The following is a 25,068-nucleotide window of genomic DNA, read 5'->3' on the forward strand; positions in this document are numbered from 1 at the left end:
AGCAAGCTCATGACTATGTTTGGATGCCTGGAGAGTTGCTCCAACACCTCCTATGTAAAAATAGAGCGAACAGGGGAAGTCAAGGTCTAAGATCTTTTTAATCTGATCATTTTAAGTCTCCCTGCTTGTTCTGTGGATTTACAATGGATTAGCTTCCTCTTTGGTGAAGCAAGCAAGCTCCCACATCAGCTGTGATGTGCTGTCTACCTTCTACAGCTGGAGAAAGACAAGAGCAGTACCAGGTATAGGGCATAGCCCCAGGAAGACAGTACCCATTCCCAGTAACTGAAGAGAGGCCTGCAGCAGTATAAAGTAACCTATACAAGTGCTGGCTCGCAGATGTAATTTTACTTCAGACCCCACTGAGAGATTCCTACACTCAGACATCTGTATTTTAATGATGCTGTGGCCTGGTAAAGAGGGAAGAGCTCCAGGACCTGAGTGATGCACCTCTCCTTTGTGCCGCTGTTCAGCCAGGCCCTGTGAAGAACAGAAGTCCCAGAGCAGTAAGGTGCTTTGTGGTTGTTATCTGGAGTTCGAATACAAAGAGGCATCTGAGGTGGTGGACTGTTTTGGGGTTTAGGGGCTTTTGCCCCTTCCTGTTGGGGGAGGTGGGGGGAGTGGTGTGCTACTTGCACCTGTGTGAACATAGGACTGTGGGCAAACACATTGCTTTAGTGCCAATAGTTAAAGGCAAACCCCTCACTTCAACTGACCTACTGTTGAACTGTTTATTTTAAATCTCTTCTGTCGCAAACAGGCTGTGAACCAAGATCAGTAGCCAGCACAATTGATACCCTTACAGATTAAAACAGGAGAGACAAAGTGGTTCAACCATCAAGTAACACCTAAATCGTGTCAGATGACAGCATTCTGGTATGGCCGCTTGTTCCAGCGGAGAAGTGTGAAAGAAACAGCCAGGTGGTCACCGATACCAACCCCATCTTCATGGAACATTGCACCTGCACTAGCTCATCTGTAGAGAACAGCTACCAGAGGAGGAGTAAGGCTGTACTACATCTGAGGCAGAATGGGTTTCTGGCTTACCCATTAATCGCCGGGTGATGCCTCGGAGCACAAGGGGAGGTGTTTCCGCTCACCTTCGCCACCCCTGTGCTTTACAAACCGCAACTCATCTGGCCACAGTTCTCATTTTACTTTGTGAGGGCAAACTAATAAGCATGACACCTCTCCCCTCCTTCCTTTTAGATCTCACAGCTCTAAGGGGCTTCTCTCAGGAGTCTGAAGAGAGCTTTACTACCCTGAAAGAGTGCGGTCTCAAGTGGAAAACGTGGGTGTCCTGGGCACTTGCCAAGTTCCCCTAAGTGCTATGACGAGGCAAAGGTTGGCCCCTGTGCTGCAGAAACTCTGACAAACACCTTGCTGTGCCTGGCGAGGGTGCTAGGTGACAAATCCCTCTTCTGGCTTTCAGACCACAGTCCATCGCTGGCAACCAGTACTGCCACAGGGTGGATGGTTTTAAATTGAAGGGAGGTGTGTGTTAGAAACCAGTGGGCACTCACACAAATAGTAACTCTGCTGAGCTGGCAGCACTGCCACCCCCAGGCCTTGGCTGAGCAAGTTGTTGAGCTGGTCCCTGCCTTTAATATAAAAGGATTGCTTCATAGGCTAATTTGAGAACACTGGACACACACCTAGAGTAATTCTACCAGTTGTCTACTCTACAGAGAAGAAGAATGTGTAAGAATCCCACAGAATTATTTCTTCTTATTTTTCTCATTTTGAAAGAGCTGGGGACCATTATTTAAGAGTTGCAATCCCTGATTTGGAGTGGGAGGGCCAGATGAAGTACTGGTCAGCTCCCTTCCTCACCTGCTCGAGCTGGCTACTCTCCCTAAGTAGGGGCAGCTTCACATTTTGGTTTGGTGGGAGGTGGGGGGAGCCAGGCCTCCAGAACCTCTCTCCTCATTCACCAATAACTTCTGACAGAAGAGAAATGCTTTTTAGAAAACATTCAAGGTGGAGCAAAACCACTTCCAGTTCACTGCTGAAGGACAGCTTAAGGCTCTGTCAATACTATTGATGCATTCTTACATTGATTAGGATCTAGGGCTGCTTCCTGTGAACCTGAGTAGGAAGGAGAGGTTGCAGCTGAGACAAAAAGAAAACCCAAAACACTTCACTAGCATGACTCTGTCACTTCAGAGTGCTCCTTTTGTTTAAACTTCAAATACAAGATATCAATGCAATTAAAATACAGGATACAGCACAAAGCATCATGAAAGGGAAAGGTGTGAAATGAAGAGTTCAACACTCGGAAACACCAAATTAAGGTCAGGGGTGTGTTACAGGGGAAGCTGGTGCCAGAGCCCAGGGCAGAGCTGAGCTCCGAGTGCCACAGTAAACAGAAGAAGAGCGGCAATAACCCGGTTCTTTGTTACACACCCAACAGCACAAGCCAAGAGAAATGAAGGGCTGCCAGTGTAATTCTACATGCAAATCCAGGCTTGACAGGCTGAGCTTGGTTATCAGGACAGGGTCATACCTGCAGGTTAAACTGGGTTCTGTTCACCAAGCAGCACTAAACCCTTCCCAGCTGTACAGGTCAGCGCACCAGGGTTCCCCCTCAGCTGCTGGAGGTACCTCATGCCAAGGCAGGAGAGGAGAATCCCATTGCTGGAGCTGGTGTCTCTTCACCACCTGTGGTGTGAGACCAAGTAAGACCCAGGTGAGCTCTCAGTAGGGCACCTACCACTGGCAAAGAGAATGCTCACCCCAGCCTCCAGTGGAAGTGCCTTTGACAGAAGTTACCCACGCCCTGGCTTCTCACTTTCCAGAGGCTGAAAATGTAGGGGGTTTTTGCTGTGGGATAACAGAACCCTCACTGTCACTGGAAAACACATCACCACCCCATCAAACCTTAAGTTTTCTTTTCTTTAAATACATACAGGGACCTAAGTAATTTTCCACTAACTGATTTGGAAGAGTTTTGTTTTCCAAAACGCTTGAACAGAGGAGCCAAGAGGAAGTACACACATAGGAAACTCTTCCACAGAAGCTATTTTAAGGTGGTTAGTTCTGAAGCCAAGTGCTGCAGTTTGCCTAAGGAGGCAGAACGCTGTGCATCTCCTCAGGTTTCCATTCACAAGCACCCTCCAGCCCTCCTGCTGTGTAATACCAGAAGCCACATTCGTATCGATCACTCCAGCACGAGGCACAGATCTAAGAGCAAGGGCTGACCTGTGATACCAACTTCAGTACTTGACAGACACGTGGCTTGAAGTCCGATCTGAATCTCCTACTTGAATGGCCATATCACAGTACTGGTTTTGCAGGGAAACAGCACTAAAAATAAGCAAGTGGCTTTCTGCATGTTCCGGTGGAAGAGTGATACATCCTACTAGCTACTCAGGCAAGAATCTTTTTTACTAAAAAAGTGTTCAAGTTACCATGTGAGTAAGACTCGGAAGCACAGCCTTTCCTCGTCCTTTGAAAAGTGCTTCCACAGATACTCCCCAAAACTGTAATACAGTTTCCCAGGCTGGCTCTGGTGAAGCCAGTTCTGCGTTTCGGAGTTCTACAATTACATGGCTTTAACTACCAGTACACAAAAGATCCCCTTTTTAAGTAGGGACTTGCTTACACTTTGTTTCTGCAAGAAGTGACCTGCATCTTACATACCTCAGATAGATAGTTACTCACCTTCTACCTGCAATAGTTGTGCAAGTGTGGTCACTCGCTCACTCCCAAAGTGTGGAAGCTTATACAATCCTCTTCATTCTGAAAGAGGAAAGCAGGGGAGTGCACAGCTCTCAGTGATTTTGCCTTCAACATTGCCTTCTCCCACTGTCAGGGGAGGTCTACATCAGGTGCCTCCTTCTTCTAGAGTCAAAACAGCAGTCTGGGCCACAGATGGACACGGGGCATCCATCTCTTCTGCCAACAGACTCAAACATGAGTCACTTGTAGGCAAAAATACTATCAGTGCTCACATGACTCAACATTTCCATGAAAAAGATGAATTGAATTGGGCCAAGCAGCTCTCCTCTTCTGCATTTGGACCCTTCCCTTCTAGTACAACCATCAAAGCATCTCCACATACCTGCCGCACATAACTAGACACCAGCTTTGAAATCCAAAAGGCTGTTTGTAAACTGGTAGCAACATCTCAAGTCCTTACAGAGAACAGACCTTTGCAAATTCTCTTCCAAACTGTGACAGCATGCTGTACATCTTTAACTACAGAAAATAAAACTTACTTTTGTGTTCAGAGATTATTTTATTCTCCGTTCATCTCACTTCGTGTATTTCAGTTTAATTCCACACAGAAGGGTACAGATGAGTTAAGTCTGTTTAAGGCAAGTGCAAGTTGAATATAAAATCTGAAAAGCTAATTTTAAGTTTGAACTATACATTTGAAGTGTGCCTCTGTGTTTTTTTCTTAATCCCAGTTTTTCTGTATTCTTCCCTCTGCTTCAAGTATTCTGCTTTGCATTCTTCGTAGAATAACGGATCCGAGTAGCTACGAGACAGACAAAGACATAACACTGGTTTTCATCTTAGAATAAGGAGCAGGTATTACATGAGTAATAACTCATAACCGATCTTCCTGTCTCACCCAAGGAAACTCTGCCTGTCTCAATAATAAAATACCTTTTTATAAAGTACATAATGGTTAAAGTTCTTTGTACACTCTAAATACCGAGCTGGTCTGCACTCTCCTACTGCTGTCTCTCAAGGCACAGTGCTTTGCAAGCCTCTGCAGCAAAGCCCTGAAGAGGAAAGGTAGGAAGAGGGAAAAACCCTTTTTTATTTCAGTTCAGCTAGATAATTTTGTTATTATTTCCAGTCAGCTTCCTCAGCAGGGGAAGGTGCTGGAGCAGACTTACATTTATGCACCCAAGCAACAGGGAACAGGTACGTGCCTTGAACAGTAACCATCCAGGGCCCTGACCACTCCCTTCAATTCTTTTTTCCTCATAACTCAAGGTAGAGTTATTCAAGCACCAAGTGGATTTTTCAGCGCTGTGTATGTGGTTTGGGTGCTGGTTTTGGTTGGTTGGTTTTAAAGAGGCAAAATGTAATGCATGGAGGAACAGAGGAATGAAACAGAGTAACTGCAGCAAGTTCTCACTGCTGTGGTGCCTGAACTCCTTCCTGGCTGATCAAGTGCTTCCATCGCATCCCAAACCTGAGAATACCTGTCACTACTTAAAGGCATTTAATCTGCATCTCTGGTTTTACAGGGCAGGACACACATTCCACCAAAAACCAAACCAACCCTTTTCTCTCCCTGCCCCAGTCAAGCTCAGTAAATCTCCACCCCTTGCCCTGGGAAATTCAAGAACCCAACACTTCAGCCTGTCGGCCCTGGGGATAAACAAGGACTTCAAATAGAGACCTTTCGAGCCACCATGGCATCAAGTTGACCTGTCCACTATCTAACAACGTCCTGCTGCTGTTGCTATTGCTGCTCACAGCAGCTGGACGCTTTCAGGGCAGAGACCAAATCTCAAAAACATAGTTCAGGAAGCAAAAATGGAAACAAGCTTCTCCTGTCTCAGTAACAGAGCTCTGCTGCTCAGCCCCATCCCCTGCACACCTAATTCAGCACAGTGAGTGCAGGCTGCATGTTGTCTGGACTGAAAGTCCAGATCTGTTGCCATTTAAACCAAGAAGAGATTATTTATAGCCCTGGGAGAGTTTGATTAAGGAAATAAAAGCTTGTCAGGCGGGGCCCCGACCAGCGTGGGTTTTTTCTGAAGCAAAGATGTAATCTTCAGAAAATACATCAAAGCCACCAACCTTGCAAAACCCCTTTGAGAAGATTTAAGATTTCTACTCATTTCCAGATTAGCAGAGGCCAAGCAACAAACAAACAAAAAAACCCTCATGAGGGACTTACTAGCCAACCAGACAGTCTTTCAGTGCTGTGTTCTCTTGCCGACACTTCGCCACCATGAGAAGACCAGTTTCTTGACAACATTTAGTAAAAGCTGGGGAAAAAGAAAGAAAACAACCCACAAACTACATTAAAGCTAGAAAAAGGACACTTGGTAATGTGTATAAAAAAATATAAAAACCATCACAGAGCAGAGCTGCTAATAGTACTGCTATAACCATAACTGTTTGAAAGGTCTTTGCCACTTGTTTAACAGCAAGATTTTAACTGGATTCCCCCCTCATACCATACACTACACTGACACACACACCCTGCTGTCGCTAATACCAACACATTCTCTGAAGTTACTCTTACAGCAAACATCTGATCCTTGTGCCCAGTTTTCATCCTGGCTACTCTGGGCTATCACAGCAAAACAAAAGGAAGCAGGAAAAATCAGGTGAGCCAGGGCTGTTTGTGTTTTCTCTACAACGAAAGCTCCTGGAATTGCTGAAGCACGTTCGTACCTACAAATTCAGAGAGCAAAGCTGTTGCCAGGATCTACTGTCCCAAAGAAATGCCACTGGCATCCATCTCCTGTGAAGGTTCCCTTGGGACAGGTGGTAAGAAACTGTGAGGTTGCAACTCTTTCCTGGCATTCCCAACAATCCCTCCTGGGAATGCAAGGAGAAAGCCAGGAGGAGCCAATCAGCTGGGAGTGTCAGGCTGCACTCCAAGGCACTGCAGCACACCAAGAAGGACTGCTATCTTCTCAGTGTCTTCTCTGCACTGTGTAGTGGCCCGTAGCTGCAGAAACTCCAGACTGAAGAGCAAAGTCCAACACTGTCCACAAAAATACCTTTGATCATCTGCATTTCTGGGATCATGATCTCTGGCATTTAAGACCAAGGGAACATAAGAGGGAGGAGAGACAGTGCTCTGGGTCCTCCCAAGAGGAATGGTCTTCCTTCTGCTCAGCAGAGTGAAAGTACCCAGTCTGCCTTAAGGGTCTTGAGATTTAAAAACAAGTCAGTGAGATACTGAAAAAAATCCCAGCACTGGGGGCTGGAGGGGAAGCAAAGTCATGGTTAAGGGTGGAAACCATTATCTGGAGTAACTAACATTATTATCCTGTTGTTGCCAGCACCTCATATAGATTCTTCACTAAAAAGCAAACCAGCTAAGATGTAGCTGCAGTTCCCATCAGGAGATTTCAAACTGGTTTGTGATAAGGGGTCTGAGTTAGTAACCATCTGTGTTTAACAGGCAGAAAGAGAGAGAGACCACGCACTGAAGTGAGAGCACACACACCAGTTGCCCAAGATCAGCTGGTAACCAGGTCAAGGAAAAAGTCAAAACTCCCATGTCCCCTTCCAAGAAATCCACCCATTTCTCCTCTTCCGAGCTCTTCCTGGAAGTGACTTAATACCCAACAAATCTAAGCTGCCATAGTCTTGAACTTCCTTTAGTAAAACCTACAGTCAATCCAGGAACATCAAAACTTCACGGTGTGACATCATACACAGGGTAAATCACATTATCTGTACTCCATGTATATGTACCTTGGGTATGTTTACATACATTCAGCAAGTGCACAGTAAGTATCATATGTATATACATATGCCCAATGCATTGCTTGTAGTCTGTTTAGCCCAAAAGCTTGTTCAGGTACTCACAGTGCAACCTTCCACTTCTTGCACACAGCCACCAGCTATGCAGTATTTACAGACATGGAAGGGTTTGCATCGCTTCCGTTCTTTAAGCTTACTGCACAGATGTACCTTCTGAAGTCATGCTGGGCATCAAAAAGACACTTCAAACGCCTCTCAGTTACTGACCACGTAACTGATACAGGCACGACCGTTAAACACACCAACTGCAGGGTACCACCAGTACCTGTCCTTGGATGTTTTCAAGACATGCAGCTGAAGTTGCAGCTTCGCCTACTAAGTAACTGGTGATCCTGCACGATGATGCAACTTCCATTACATTACAGCTTAAATGACAAGCAAAGAGAAATTTGTGCCTACAAAAGCACCAATGATGTTCTTTGTCCTCAGCAAACAGCCACTGAAACGGGTATTAAGCAGACCTCAGTGAGACAAAAACAACTCTAGCACCCTGGACACCACTAACAAGAGCACAAGGAGAAAGCGATCCAACAGCTGCAAGCAAGCCCTAGGTGAGGCTGATTTGCTTGCTCATGGCTATATTAATTAGGCTTTTAATAAAATTACTTATCCCCACACAAAAAAAAATTATAAATCACCATTTGCTGAAGGTGCTGGAGACTGTCCTAAAGTGTCCTTGCACTGCCAAAGGCACATGCAAAGAACTAACGTCTTACCCGCTTTCAACACATTAGTGATGAACACTTAAAACCTGCTCTGACCCAGCACCTCCCGTTCACCACACCCCACTGCCAAATGTACCAGCTTAAAGTATGCAAAAAGGGGGTTTAAATTAAGCAGTTCATTGCTACTTGGGAAGACACCATAACCTCTGCTCAAAGGTAATGGCAACCTCGGGTAACGGTAACCTCTGGAAACACCCTTTGGGTATGTGCTTTTCTTTAGACCTAAAACCATCCAAATGTACAAGCCCGACTTTGAGGGTACTTCTGAAGAGCTGAAGTTTCCAAAGCAGCATAAACTCACAACACAAGTGCAGTTAGACGATCAAAATGTTTCTCTGGCTTTTAAAGGCATATCTGATGTTTCTGCTCCTCTTCTCTCTCTCCTGGACCATTCACACTTAATGCCCCCACATCAACATCTCAGAAAAAAAACATACCTATTACTGCATTTGTAAAAATGCCCTTTTTTTTTCTGGGAAAACATCAGAAGCTTTTGAAAGCTTAAGGCTTGCCTAGTGACCAGCTTGATTCCTGCTCTCTCCAGGCACCTCTCCTGAAGTGCTGCGCTGAGATTTTTTTTTTGTAGCAGTCATTCCTTCTGGAAACTGTGAAGTAAAAAAACCAAAACCCACTGAAGACAACAGGAGGTCCCTCTCACTTGTTAGCTCACCAGTCTTGACTGGTTCGAGGTGCGATGTCCCAGTGAACACAACCTGAACTGCAACTGCAAGCACTCCCCAGCTTGGGAGGGCCCCGGCCACGCTATGCAGCCAGGTACTAAACCCCTTGCAGACATCCAGCTTTAATGTTGCTGAAGCTTAAGAGCAGAAGGGGGGAAATGGGCAGGTTAAAGCGTATCAGGTATCCTTATATAAGCACACCAAAGTTGATGATCCCTCTCTCCTCTTACTTCCAGCACTTTAAAATCCCTTTGACAGTCACGTAAGGACCGCAGCACAAGGCAGAGTTGGTTGCAAACACTTACTGGAAACCTAACAGGAGTCTGGAGAACCTTGGTTCATTTTTAATTATGCTCTGTCTTGCTCACCTGTCACAAAGCAAAGCATCGCAGTGTGGAGCAGCACAGAGCGTCAGAACTACCAGCGTGGAGAACAGCACCCAGTAGTTCCAGATAGAAACTCAAACCAACCTTGACAGTCACCACTCATCCCTCACTCGAGCAAGATCTGCAGAGGAAGATCCCACAGGAGCAGACACACAGGATCTGATTACAGCCCCACTGCAGTTTAACACTTCAGCAGCTCCGAGCAGCAATCAGAACGTGAGGGAAGCAGGTCTCACACTCAAAGGAACCAGCTTCCTGGTGCTGCACATGACACAAAGAACACTTGCTCTTTCAGAACAGAACTGATACTTTAGAAGTCTTGCCTCTCATCCAATCTCCACTCCTGTGGCAAATGCCTTTAGTACCTTTACAAGCTCATGGGCTGATACAATGTCTTCTTTCTCTTCCCAAGCAGAAAGCTACCAACTAGATGCAAATTTGGGCCAGTCTGCAAATTCGGGCCAGTCTGCAAATTCAATTTAGATTGTAACACAACAGAAAGCAATGTTTCAAGCAAACAATAAAGGTCATCCCTAGTATTTACAAATATATGCTAAATAAGAGACAGAGCTCAACACAACAGGAGTGAAAATGCCTTGTTGGGGGGAAGAGGGGGTGGGGAGCTCACCCTCCATAAAATGAACCCTGATGAGGCTTTGCCAGGAGAGGTACACATGTCTGTCACTGAATCCTCTATGCACAGATAAGGGCAGATCCTGAGCTGTGTCAGAGCTGCAGGTGTCTACTGGTTACCAAGGAAACCGATTAAGGACCCTTCTTTCACCCTCAGCAGTTACGGTTCATGACATCATACCTGACATAGATGAGTCCCACAGGCTCCCCCGTGCCACAGGCTGTGCCTAAGTGGATCCACAGGTACAGATCCAAAAAGGAAAGACTTTATGGAAAAAGTAGTAGTGCCCTGCACTAAAAATAACCAGAAAGTTGCTTGGTTTGGGCATTTTTTTGTGGATTTAATAAAGCAAGCAGATTATATTTGTAGAAGAAATATTAAAAACTATGAGATACTCAATTACTTCTTTGGGCAAGCCTAAAGACTTCTCACGTGCAAGCAAGAGAAGAACAAGAAGTGCTTGGGACCAACCTCTAGGCAACCTGCACAGCACCTGCACTGATATAAACACACCAAGGCATCATCATCATCATCATCTTCAGCCTATCAACCCCACGTAGCGGGAAGGCTACTTCCCCAAGTTCAGTTTTTGCAGATTCAGATTATAAACAACATTGGGCACTTCCCTACTGAGTCATACTGCAAAGCACTGTGCAATTCATCTAACATCAGAGCTGCAGTTTTATCAATCATAATTATGTTTCTACTTTGCAGACGGTCTTGTACACAAAATAAATGAAATATTCCCCATTATCAAGATAAATTGATCCTCTCAGGTCTGGCTCTAGTTTATTTAAAGACTTTACAATTTTACTACTTAAGAGAAAGTCCTACAGAGGTGTTATCTCACCATTTATATTTTCTCAACACTTATGATACTGCAATCACACTCTTAAAATAAAAAAAAAAAATTAAAAAAAAAAAAGCTTGTATCATGATCTGGACCAGGCTTATGTTCTGCTATTCCTGGGGCAGGGTTTTTTTTATTTACACAAAAGAAGAAACAGTTTTGTCCAATGTCTGGGGCTTTCCTTGAGCTCTACCACTGTGCAGAGGAGGAATGCTCAAGTAACAGTGGGGACTTGGGGGGCAAGGGTGGAAGAGGAGGGAACCAGTCCCTTTGGAATGTAAGCAAGGATGAGATTTTGAAAAACCTCTGTTTGCAAAACGTGTTCGAAAACACTCAAGTGACAGAAAACATCACCAGGAACATTTTATGGCAAAGTTATTACGCTTTTAATTTAGTCCTAAATTGTGATTTATTAGCTTGTTACTTGGAAGATCACTCAGTATGCACAAGGCAGATTACTGGTGCAGCTAATGAGCCACAGGAAGTAGTAGGATGAAGATGAAAAGATTGTTCTACATTGTGGAGTAGGAGCTGTTTGGTATTTCTGACACAGTACAAAAGAAAGCTGCTCTGTAGATTGATCATGGTTCAGTTAACATCACTGAATATCTAATACCTCCAACTCAATTAATTCTCACCTGATTAAGATCAGTCTGATATTCAAACTAAATCATCTCTCCAGTCAAGTAGAAATCAATATTTCTGATTTTACTTTTAAATTACAATAACAAATAAAATACATGCGTCGTCAGTATGCCAGGAGGAGCTTTCCCATTCTAGTCTACTATGGCATGCATAACACAGCTGATTAAAGCATTATTCTAATTTGAGCAACAATATATATAAGACAGATTAATTTGAATAGAGGGAGATAGCATGAAATAATTAAATGCATCTTATATAGGGCAAAGAGAAAATTGACATAAAATAACCTTGATTCTTTCAAGTGAACCTCTGTTATCAGATCAAATACTTTGTCTCCACAAATAATCATGTGCTGTAACATAAAAATAATCATATACTTTCCACCTTCCTGCGATCACCACCCCCAAAAAGCTGCTCCACTTCAGCTTTTGTAGCTCCAGTGTATTGCTGGGGTCACCAGACCTGGGGCAGAACATAGGATGGTCTGGGTTGGAAGGGACCCCAGGGATCATAGAGCTCCAACCCTCCTGCCACAGGCAGGGACACCAACCTCCAGCCTGGATCTACACAAGTCTGCCCAGGGCCCCATCCAACCTGGCCTTGAACACCTCCAGGGATGGGGCATCCACCACCTCTCTGGGCAGCCTGTTCCAGCACCTCACCACTCTCTCTGTAAAAAACTTCCCCCTAAGATCTAATTTAACCCTTCCTTCCTTTAGTTTTAATCCATTCCCTCTTGTCCTGCCATTGTCTACCCTTTTAAAAAGTTGATTCCCCTCCTGTTTGTATGTTCCCTTCAGGTACTGGAAAGCTGCAATGGAAGGCTGCAGATCATCAATATGGAGTAGCACCCAGCACAGGACTGGGGAGGAGAGACAATTCCAGGAATCCAAGAATTTTAGGGAAGATCTCCCCTCCTGCCCAATCTTTTCCAGGGCACTCTCAGCACAGAAAACCTGCTTTATCCTAAAGTATGCAACACAAACAAAGGCTCCTCCAGTAGACTACAATGTCTCTTGTACTCCAGTATGAAATCCTGAAACACTGTTCATCTTGTGATTGAACACAGAGCAGGAGAGAATCATCAGGAAGGCAAGCAGCGCAACTGCTCTCTGCAGAGCAAAAGTATTTCCCCCCCAAATGAGAGCTGTTTTTCCCTAGCACATGGCCTTGTTATCAATATCCCTGAAACAAACCCAAAGACTTTGCATTAGGGTGATTTTCAGTTAGAGGCAACACCACAGTGAATCAAAGGGCCCACGTGTGCTGTACACTGTCCTTCTCAGAAGCCAGTAACAGCTGCTTCAGAAAAAGGTGCTGGAAAGACTTCTTTATGCAAAGTCCCTTCCTAAGCCCCAACAACCATAAGCTTGGCTTCCACCTTGAAGCATGAAGTTCTCACATGCCTTTCAAAACCCTTATGATCGCTTGCACAGTAGGTCTAAACCAACAAGAAGCCTCCAAGAGAAGAGGAAGGAAGAGGAAAAAAGCACACCAATACCAGAAAGGCATACGTTAGCCTTCACTTCTACAGCATCTATCTGTCCCATCCTGCTGAAGTGCCAACTCTGGCAATTGTCATTATTTGTGTTCTACCACAGCAACTGTCTGAAACCCTCCTGCAAAAGTTCATTGGCCTCAAAGTATTCCTGGGCTGGATGTGGAACCGGCCGAAACAGTAGTGGGGAAAGGCACCCTGCGCACACCAAAAGTGTCTGGGGGGGTTGGTTAAGGGTGGTTTGGGGGTTTTGTTCCTTGGGGAGGGGGAGGGGGGGTGTGTGTGTCTGTTCAGAACAACGCAGTTGGTTTCTCTGCAAACGCCACCCACCTTCACTTAGAAGCAACAGTCCCCCAAAGTCTTCATCACTTCAACGCAGAAACATTACAAGTTTCTGCTTTTGGAGAGAGCAATTCTTTTCTGAAATTAAGGCTTGGAAGGGGCTTTTCAAATGAATATAGGAAGCCAGTGGCTATTTAAACTTCCTGTTTCAAAAGTTATGAAGAAAAAAAACTTGTTTTTTCCGTTGGTGTTTGTTAAGTTATTTTTAGAAGCCACAATACCACACCAGATACACGTGTAAGGGATGTAGGGATTCTCCAACATCACTCAATTCAAAACAGAAGTCATTACTCGGTGCTGATCCACTTTTTATTACAGAAACCTTGATGGGGTTTCTGTTATTTTCAAACCCAGCAATCATTAAAACCCAAATTCCTGGGAATTTAAGAAGCTAGCATCAAAGAATGAGAAATAAATCCAAGAAAGCATAAATGATGAAGATGCAATCCCATTCCCATACGATGCAGAGGCTTGCACTGGGTGAACCCCTCTCACTCATTACACATGCTCTGCAGGCTAAAATCTACTCCCACTTGGGCAGAGAATTATGGATGTTTGTCAGGGGTATATCCAGGAACTCCAAGGAACACAGCAGGGAAGTCTATCTCTGTCTGTCCCAGTTAACCCATATTTGTCCACAGTAGATATCTGGACATTTTCTTCCTAATTCCACAGTGAGCACTAAGAGATAGTGAATGACACACTAAAGGAGCAAGCTTAAGGAAGAGAAATATTAGTCTTTTAAATAACAAAACACAACCCCTCTCCCCAAAAAACCACCACACAGCCAAACACAGTAAATCAAATCAACCCAATCAATACAAGTAAAAAACCCAGTCAAATACTTAAAACTGTTGATAAAAACATACCAAATTAAAGTATCAGTGGTTAAAAAAACCCCAGAGCTCTGAAAAAAATATACACGTGTAACCTCACAGAGTTTTCAGCAGCAAGGACAGATCAGCTCTCCTCATTCTCCCCTTTCTGTATCAGTCTGCACACAAGATGTGACCGAAATGACTTTTGGGGGATGAGTAGTGGAAAGATTAAAGTTAGTTTTCAGTTCAATATGAATTCTGAAAGCACACGTGAAACCTGATTAGGGAAAATGTTTTCCTCAGTAACCACAGAACCAGAAAAGTGTCTTTTTTAAAAAACATACACCTTAAAACGTCTCGTAGTACTTTCCCAACTGATGCTGACAAAATGCTGTGGTATACACAATTTATTAGTGAAATGGCTTTACCCAATGGAATTTCAACAGCCCTTGGACTTCAACAATAAACAGAGCTTTGTCACAGATGATGCAGAGAAGTATCTACTTACTAGCTTTAGTATACTGGGTACAAGCTTGACCTGATCTGATGTCCCAACCTGGATCTCCACCTTTGTCAGCATTTTTTGGATGCATGTGTATAAACACACATCTGTTTGTGTGTGTCATTTGCCCCAAACACACAGAAACATAGTCCACTCTCACATCTGTGAAGTACACTCCAGCAACCCAGCTCTTTAAGAGCTAAGGGACAAGTCTATTGACTCTAAGACACCCAGAGCACAGCAGTACAAAGAAGAGGGTTATGTCCTCAGAAGACAGAAATAGCAAGGGCCTAACTAACATATACAAGACTTTACAGTGACTGTACTTTGTTAGGCCAGGCAGATTTAAGTGCTCAAAGATAAGAAGTTGCTGGGCTATTCAGGCAGATTTGACAGAGAAAAGCAGATCTCCTTTCCTTCCTATTGAATTTACAGGGGAAAAAATCCTTTTAAGCAAAGTAAACACATTGCTTTCACACAGAATCACAAGGTTGGAAAAGACCTTTAAGATCATCAAGTCCAACAGTTCCCATCCTATGCTAAACCATATCCCTAAGTACTTCATCTACCCTTTTATCAAAGACATCCAGGGTCAGTTACTCAACCCACTCCCTGGGCAGCCTGTTCCAGGCCCTGACAGCTCTTTCAGTGAAAATCTTTTCCTAACATCTAACCTGAACCTGCCCTGGCACAGCTTTGTGCCATTTCCCCTTGTCCTGTCTCCTGTCACCTGGCTGAAGAGACCATCGCCCACCTCTCTACAACCTCCCTTCAGGTAGCTGAAGGTGGTAAGGTCTCCCCTCAGCCTCCTCTTCTCCAGGCTAAACATCCCCAGCTCCCTCAATTTACTTGGGTAAATCATGATTTGTCTAGAGATACTTGCTTTAGGAATGTCCTTGTCACGTCCAAGCACTGCCTGCTAGGTCAGGTTGCAGGTAAAGCCCACCCAGTGAGCACAGCCACCTCGTTAAACCGCTTTGGAACAGCTCCTTCCTTTAAGACTGACTTGATCTCATTTTCTTCCCACCCTGCAGTAAGTATCCCTGACATCAAGCGTTACCGTACCAGGCGCTGGAAGAGGCAGAACTGGAACAAATGCAAGTTCCCCCATGGCTACTGCCTGTCACTGCCCGGTTCCATATAAACAAGCACATCCAGCCTGAGCTGCGCAGAGCAGCCTTGCTGCTGCTTATCCTCCCTCCTCCTCCTTGGGGAGCTGCTGAGCCACTCCGGGACAGCTGAGAAGTTAGCATAACAGATGATTAAAAGAAACATCCCCCTCCCTCTGTCCCACCGTGACTGACTCCTCAGCTGAACTCCAAAGTATATAAAAAAAATAAATCTTTCTATAAAAAGAGAGCGATTCACCGAGAGGCAGAAGCAGCAGTAATGTCCTTCTACCACAGGGTGGAGATAGAGCAGGTCATTTATGTACTCCTGAAGAGGCAATTACACAGCTATTCCACCACGCCACCAGCTCGAATTTACAGCATGGTGCTTCAGGGGTACTTGTTCTCCCCTCAGTTCACTTTCCAAAAGTATGGTTATAACTCAAAGTTTCGATTTTTATATTTTTTTAAACTTAGTACTAGTAATAGTAGTCCTTCCTTTGAATGAAACAAATTACCCTCTAAGCACAAGTGAAACTGATTTCAAGGTTCCAGCTGGAAGGTGAGGGTGGGATGGGGCAGTATTTCAGGCTTTACTGGCACTCCAACAAGGATACAATATTAAATATTAATATACTTAAGATCTTTTAAGTAAAGAAGTGGCTTTCCCTTACAGGTCATCCCATATTCCTTCCCACCATCGTTCCAACATCTCCACAACCAGTTACCACGTCCTTACCTTAGTTTGTGGTGTATGTTTAGTGTCTCTCTTTTTTTTTTTAAAAAAAAATTACTAGTCTTCAGCATATGCTGGCTGGGAGTTGTGGGAACAGCATCTGCTGAATGAGGTACTATGCAGCATTTGTAAGGACAACAGAACCAGAAGTGCAGTTTTTCAGAGGGGAAAAAAAACCAAACCAACAAACCACATTGTGCTATGTCTATATTCTGTACTGAAGAGTAACTTGACCCTTCACAACGGTGGCTGGCCACAGTGTGATACAGACAGTCAGAATTTCAGACCTCCCTATTCATTTTGTGATTCTGAAGAGATGACTTTTAGCTACGTGACAAGAATAGACACCACCAAAGCTCAGCAAGGTCTGGAAGCTTGGTAGTAACTGTGCAGCACTTATCTACCATCTTGTGTAAGTTGTTTTAAATAAATGACTGTGATAACCATGTACTTAAGAAGGGACTGAACACGAGCCGAGCAAGTAATCCAGCCACCGTACTCTTCCTGTAACCCTGAAACTGTTACGCAAAAGCTCCTTCCAATGGCACAGCACTGAAACTCGGTATTTTGCTCAGGTCCTGGAAAACTCTGTGAGCTACGAGCTCCACATGCTGCCCTGCAGAACCAGAGCAATCAATTAGGATGCTCCCCTTGATCAGGAACTCCCCCTGTGCCACACACCCTCCCCAAGCTACTATACACACCTGCTTCAAACTTTTCTAGAGACATTAAACAGAGCAGAAGAGGCCAAGGCTATTCAGAACAATGCAAGAGCAGCTGCTTACTACAACTTTACTTATGGAGCAGTTCTGTTCTGGACCAAAAGCCTGCATAAAGATTGCAATTTGCTCAGGGGCTTTTACTCACTCAAGAGGGAAACTGGTCATGGAAGGGGCCGGGGGGGGAGGGAAATATCCTAAAAACAACCAACCCACCCTCCCTCCCCTCTCCTCTAACCTACCATGTCTTCGGTCTGATGCACAGCTTCCAGGAACCGTCTGCTGCCCGGGCAGCCGGGGCATGGACACCGAGCACCAGAGAGCAGGAGGCAGAACTGATGACAGAGCTCTGCCGATCAAGCCACAGGTTTTGACAAGGAAGCACCAGGCTGAAGCTATGATGTCACACCCAAGCAAACAGCAGGTAACAACCAAACAGATGCTTCTGTGGTGCTACTGGCTGTCAGAACCAAACAGTACCAGGCCAAAGCATTAGACATGTATAAGGGGCTGTAATAACAGCCCTGATTCTGTAGAGAAATTACAAGATGAGGCTATTTCTCCACAGCAAGGATTACAATTTTGAAGACAGTAATACAAAATACTTTTAGGCAGAGGATTCACGAACATGTCTTTGACAAATCCCCAAAGCAAAACCAATATGCACCAGGACCTCCATCAGCTATGAAAGTCCCTCAAAAAAAACAAACCCCAAAACAACTATTCTTCAGTGTAAAGCTTAATGGGCAAATGGCACAAAAATCTGTGTAACACCATAGACTTCACTGGCACAAATCCATACTTAGCTTGGTATAACGAAGCCTCAGGCACAGTGCTCTAACAGTGGACTGTGCTCCTCAAGCTGCAGGCACATAAACACTGAAGTTCAGCAAGAGGTTCTTGTTTAACTGCATCTGTTCCACCTGCCCCAAGCATTCACTTCTGATGCAATACGATTCTGGAGAAACACAGTCTCAGCACTGTTACAAAAGAAACAGCAAAAAGAATTGCATAAATCTGGTTTCCATATTTAGAAAAACAACTGCACTTTAGAAAATATATTTAGCAATTCTTCAAACATTAGCAATGCTACTAGTACAAAACCATTGGCAAAGGAGACATCAGAAGTTTGGATGAGGAGAAATATTTATGTGGCTTGAGTTTAGAAGTCATTTTAGTCACGTCTTCCCACTGCGTGAGGATATGTCCTATGAGGTATCATGTGCTACCCAAACAACCAACTACTCATTTTTTGTCAACTGCTGTCTATAGGAGGAGACAAAGTTTGTTTCTAAGAAGTTCAGTCACAGGATCCACAAACGAGGCTGCTGTGGGGCAAGATGTGACAGAAGCCCCCTGCCCAGTAGCCAGCACCAGCTGAGGACACTAAGAACCCAGAGCAGCATTCAGTGGCTAGGACACAAGCAGAAACTGACCGAGGCTCTTACAGCTGCCACTTCCACAGCTGCCTCAGCAGCACCACTGCATCACCACATAACCTTTTGTGTTCCACGTCTACTCAGAACCAAAAGCTCTTTGGGGTGTATCCCAGCTCCCATGTAAGGCTCTTTCCTGGTTGAGACCTCTTGGTGCTGTGACCGGATGACTGTGAGCACCTTCTCCACTGCTACACTGAAATCACAAGAACATAATCAGGCTAATAGCTGTTCCTCTGCTTTCTGGGTTCTGAAGAAAACAAGCTTCACTCACTGAATGCAGATGTACACATGCCTCCACCACCACAGATTTGTCAGTATGTAAGTTTTTCCAAAGACTTCTCTCACCTTTATTCTGAAAGAAAAAAAAAAAAACCCAAAAAAACAAAACCACACCACCCAAAAGCTAGCATATGCTGTATTAATGTAAAACCCCTAGAGGGCAACTAAGCTTCAATTTCAACCTGCATAAATATTCAGCTCCTTAACTAGTTTACAGATTATGTAAACTATTTCCTTCAACCTTGGGTTTTTTCCCCTCATTTAAAAGAAATGAATCCTTTTCATTCTCAAATCACATTACTGCTGCCTATTTAGTGTAAGTTAATCACCACTGCCCAACCAGAGACTGAGTTCTCAACCCAACAAAGCTCAAACGTGTGCAAAAGAGAACAATAAAGAAAACACATGCAAGGGCCTCACTTAAACAAAGACAGAAAACAAGCATATGAAAGTCTGAAATCACTTTCTTTGCATTGAAGACTATTAACAATACATCTTGTTTATTATTCAGCTTAGTATTAATTTATTGCATGGCATCTGTTCTCTTGTACAGCAGGCTGGTTGCAGGTCTCAGATTTATGAATTTAAGTTTATGCTGTTGGGACTGTTCACCTGTTTTCCCCTACATACTATGATTTCAGCTTTATATATATCATAAGTATATTCAGGAACAGAAATAAAAAAGCAGTGGAACAGGAAATAATGTCAAACTACTCCAATTTTGGAAAATAACTTCATTTATTTTTGATCTTCAACTAGAGTTTGGAACTGCTGCTACTGGTGACAGAAGGGAAAAAAAAACAAAGGGTGGGGGAAATTTGGGCCATTAAAGGCCAAAGCCCTTCAATTGATTCCAGGTGTTCTCTCCATTTTTTAAAATGGGTAACTACTATGTCCAGCTGAGTCTTCTTTGTATTGAAGTAACAACCATCAACTGATCTTCCACTAGTTTCCTCTAAACATTCGTGGGAGCTGAAAGGTACTTTCTACCCTGCCAGTCCCCATCTGCACAGAATCTGCAGACACATTCATGTCATTAGAGGAGGCACTAACAAATTAATGTGGAAGCAACCTGAGATAGCAAAAAAAAAAAAAACCCTGAAAGGAACCCTTAGCAAATGCTCACAAGGCCCAAGATTTTCTACATGGCTTCTGCAGGAGATCCAATACCCTTACCAAAAATCACACCTTAGCCATCCTTGCTTTATGCACACCAACACAATGCCATATGCATTGACCATGATGGTTCTCTTCCATACATGGTATTATCTTTGTTGATGTGTGAACAGAGGCCAAAGATGACTACCAGCAGAATTAATTTTACCTAATTTTAGCCACATAAAAGTTGATTCTGGCAGTACTTTGCTGTCCTTCTTGTTGCCTTGGCACAAAACAGAGAGAGATACAGAGAGAGAGTGAGAGCAAGATACTTGCAGAATACAGTTAAGTCCCACTTCAGAGATTTAAACAGGATGACTGGTTTAGACTAGACGTGATTTCCCAATGACTAGAGCTGGGATGAAATATCTCCCACCCTATGACTCAATAATTCTTCGTTAAGGAGGAGTTCAGGGAGCAGACACAAGTCTCCAAGGCTAACGCTCCACTCTATTCCCTGAGCAGTGCAGAACAGTATGAGGTAACTGCTGCACCCCTGGAGTTCTGAAAGACTGAACAAGGGGAAAGGGCTAGTTGCTGTCTCTTAATCAGATATATACCTTCTAATTACTTGAATTATAACAAGCTTTAGGTTGTCATTCTGACTTTTTGCTACAAGTTCAGCCAAGATTTAAGAGACTTGAGCACTGGAGAACTGTTAGTACAAACCCTGCCCAAGCAATAACGTTACCACTGCATCTCCTTATACTGACACCCACAGCACACAGCAGAACCTGAACTTCATAGCACCAATCCTGTCATCAAACTTAATACACTGACTGTATTAAATCAGAAACTGGGGAATTCACTTGCTTCATATAAAGCAATTATAGTCACTGTTACAATTACCCTTTTTGTGACATGCATCTAGGTGGAGCTGAAATATGGTAATGCAAACAGAAAGTTACCTTTAAGTACTTTTAGCACAGTAACTGAGTTGATTTTTTTCTCCTCCTTTGAGTGACTACATTAGCCTTCAGGCAAGTCAGGCCATTGCAACTCAAACCCTAGGGCAATGACCCCTGCTTATGTCTCAGCGTGAAGATATGTTTGTGAAGTACAAACCATGGGTAAGACCATGAGATCAGAATTGCCTGTGAAATGCTGCATGCATTTCCTACGCTCAACTAGTTATCAGTCTGAATATAACTTCATTCCCTACTCATGACAACCCAGCAGTTATTCACAGAGGCAGTATTATATTTTTGCATTTAAAGAAACCAACCTGTAATCCTACCTTTTATTAACAGCAGCAGTAATGAGATATTAAAGACAAGTAAATTTATATTTGAATATGTAAGTAGTTACCTAGAAGAGTAACTAGCCTTTTTAATTTAGAAAAAAAAAATACTCACATGCTCTATTTTCCTGAATCGATATTTAAATGGCAAGAACAGAAGAGAAAAAGATTAGACCTGAACTAGTGGTCTGAATTGCTTGTCTGTTGGGACAATGCAGCTAAAACAAAAGTTGCCAGCTCAGTTAAATATCTTTCTCTACAGAAGTAGAAAACCTATTTTTTGGGGATGTAATTTATATAAATATTCTCTGTCCAACAATGAATGGTTCTCAAAAGTTTAAGCACACTTAGTAACCAGTACTTACATTAATTTGATGGCAGAGTGAAGAGGATGAATTCCCCAAACAGCACTCTGTTTTAAAACTGCTGAAGTTTCATGCTTACTCAGCAGATAAAGCATATGAAAAGGAATTTCCAGAATACCTTTGCTGAAGCAAAAGGATTCTTTTCCACACCATTCTTACACCTCACGAAGGATTTAAAATTTTCTCAAGCTGCTCTAAATGTATAAATAAAAATAATTATCACATACACATGTATATAAGAGGAAGACACCTCTGTTACAAAATGAAAGCCAAACAATCATTATTACCGCTACGCTACAGTCATGAAGCACCATCAGATGTAGCACGTAGCTAATATAAAATACTTGAAACACAGGAGATTGGATGGAAGTCATTGAAGACACCACAGAAGCTCGAAGCTCCTGTTATTAGTACCCTGTTAAACACTAATTTGTTAGTTAATTACCAATTAATTAGGAATTAAATCTTTGGTTGTACAACCCTAATCAGTATAAATTCTTTTAAATTCCTCTTTTCCATTGGAAAGCAATGGAAAGTTTCTGTGCATTACCTAGACATACACTGAAGCTCACGTTAAGGCAATAATGCAGAGCAGTGCCTTAAAATAATGTAAGAATGTAAACACTGTGGCCTGGCAGAATTTTATCCTGAACTTCCCAGGAGGCAGAAGGAATATGCCCTGTTGAACCCCTGCAGCCTATGTGCTTGCCCTGCTGCACTGAGTCACTGTCAACATGCCATGCTTCTCCAACCGTGTGGGTTTTTGCTTTCAGATGTCCCTCTCAATAAAGGGCTCTGCAAACTGAGAAGGAAAAGAAGGGGTTTCCTGCACACCCAAACTGTGCAAGCTGCGTTGCTGAGATAGGGAACAGGATGACTCAGAAGCCAGGCAGCATCTTCTCCAAATTACTATTCTGTAGCCATACCTAGCACGGGTATCACTGACAAATCAATGCTTGTGCAAAAACCTGTAAAGCAGGGTTTTTCCCTATTTAGGAGCTCAATTTCTTCTGCAGTGTTTAGGCTACACTTTTGTTGTGCTTTTCAAACAACGAACAGAAAGCACACTGAATATTGGAGAGTTCATGGACAAAGAAGAAACATTAAAAAACCCCACTGTGGAAACACAAAGCGAAGAAACAAGAGGAAGAAAACAGGACAGATGAGGAATGACAAAGATTATTTACACCAGAAAAAATAAAGAGTACTTTTCATCATTTGCCTTATGAATTATTTTGACTGGACTGTCAGATTCACTGTGGAAAATTACCACCCCAAAGGCAGAAAAGAATGTATTCGGCAACAAAGTATAATATTTGAAGTTGCAGACTGTGGTCACTCTTATTTACTAGATATAATTTTGTTCAACCTGAAAGCAATATTTATCCCTGTAAATTTAGACATAATTTTTTATGTTGTGATTTTAAGGTTACTGGGGTTTTTATTTGCCATGCTCCTCTCAAAACAGCTCTGGAATCTCAGGGTCTCAAGTACCCAGAAAAGCTTTCCTAGGATGGTTACTGAACAAGTTTGGTTGGGTTTTCCCCTCCCCCCCCTTCTTTTCTTTTTCCCCCTTTTTGCCTTTTTTACATAAAATGTTGCCCTTTTTCTTCCATTCAAAGTTCTGCTTTTATCCAGACCACTACCAGGAATCTGCCCAATGTCTGAGAACATAAATAGCTTGATATAGAAAGAAAAGTTAGCTTAGACATTTAAAAGAAACCCAACCCCCAAACTTTGAAAACAAAACAAAACACTCTTTCAACAGTAACAAATAACTAAGCATTGGAACAGCCTGTCTATAGGAACTGTAACATTAATCAGATTACAGGAGAAGCGCAGGCACACCAGATATGGCCACAAGATGATGGCTCAAAGTGTCTTCTAGAAGTCCTTTCCAGCCCTGCATTCTCCTTATGCTTGATAAATATTATCTCCAATGCAGAGCTAATTTTCTAGAGCACTCAGGCTTGACAATCTCTTTATAAAACCAAAGCTAATGCTATGCAAGCATAGTTGGACCAGTCTAGTTTAACATCAAGTCCTGCTTTCAGCTTTCTCCTATGTGCTTCCACAGGATACATTTCATGTATTTTCCACATATTCAGTGATAGCATTCAGAAGGCCTTTTTGCCAACACAAACTGTCTCCATAAAATTACATTTTAAAGTTTAGACTGACAGTCTTCCAGACACCACGTGAGATTACGTCCCACACACACTTTTTCACCAACTGCATGAGTGTTCCATTACAGCAAAGTACAACAGGTATTTCTGTCACCAAGACAAGATCTGTATCAATCCTGTGTGCAACTGCAACAATGATTTTATACTTGTAAAGAATATTTAGGTTGCATCACTTTATATCTAGGTTACATTGAAGGGGCAGAGGGGAAAGAGGAATCTCCCCTTGAGAGGGGAGACATGAAGATAGAAGCCTATAAAGTGCAAGACATTACATGGGATAAAAGGCATACAAGGAAATCCTGAAGTGGACTATTAGAGGCAAAAAAGGCATTTCAGACTTAAAGAAACTTTTCTTTAAATTCATCTTAGCAGAAAAGGTAAGAAGACACATCCCTTAATGCCATAATTAAAGTAAAAAATTCCCTAAAGCTACTTCAATTCCTTCCCGATGCAAGATATCAAGAGAAAAATCATTGAAGGGAAGTTTTCACACACTAGTGTTCCACACTACCTTCTTCAAAACTCCTAAGTTACTTTCCTACTTGTTATCCCAACATGATTACCTTCTATCCATTATGTGATTCCTTTAAATCTTTACAAGCATTCTTGTATCAAGAATACAGCAGCTACATTGTTTTTCTTACTCCCTGATCATAAATTTACAGCCTCATCCATACCTCCAATGCTCTGTACAGCTCTACTATTCCTTCACCATCCCCTTTTACATCCTCTCATCTGCACTGCAGCTCTTGATTCCTCATGCAAAATACTTCTCACCTTCTGTCATATGCTTACACTTCATTTGAAGGTATCTATCCTGATCTTAGGCAGCACACGTTTCAGGCACTCTCTTCTGCAAGGTTCCTTTCTTCTTATTTTTGAGGGTGATAAACTGTTAAAAATAAAATTCCGAGGGATGACAATAGAGCAGAAGTGATTTATGACCTTTTATTAGTGTAGTCTTTACTCCCTTCTCTAGCATCAGACCTGTAAGTACAACACCCTTCAGAGCACAGATCTCCCTACTTTTTTTTCCATACAGGACCATGGAGACAACTACTGGGAAACAACTGTAACAGCAACAAAACTAAATTTGTGGTTGGGAAAAAGGGAGATTATTTTTTGTTGATGGTACTAAGAGAGCCTAAACAATAATGTCTAAGAAGTGTTTTTATTCAGCAACAATGTTTATTCTTTAAAAAAAAAATTTGTTTGCTGCCAGTGTTGTTGCCACAGGATCCATTAACTTCTGTCTGGAAGAGTAAGTGCAGGAGGCACAACTCA

The 25,068-nt window shown here is 42.9% G+C and overlaps 1 protein-coding gene across 1 annotated transcript in view; it reads right to left on the reverse strand.

Moving 5' to 3' along the window:
* Positions 1-4,232: 4,232 nt before the first annotated feature.
* Positions 4,233-25,068, reverse strand: part of CMC1 (C-X9-C motif containing 1) — a 41,917-nt gene continuing 21,081 nt past the window's right edge. The window contains exons 3-4 of the mRNA XM_084280347.1: positions 5,867-5,957; positions 4,233-4,483 (exon numbers count right to left, since the gene is read on the reverse strand). Of these exons, the coding sequence (XP_084136473.1) occupies positions 4,369-4,483; positions 5,867-5,957 (206 nt within the window). The 3' untranslated portion in view covers positions 4,233-4,368. The remainder of the gene's footprint in view (positions 4,484-5,866; positions 5,958-25,068) is intronic.

Source organism: Gallinula chloropus (assembly GCF_964237585.1).
Source record: "Gallinula chloropus genome assembly, chromosome: 2".
NCBI lineage: Eukaryota > Metazoa > Chordata > Aves > Gruiformes > Rallidae > Gallinula > Gallinula chloropus.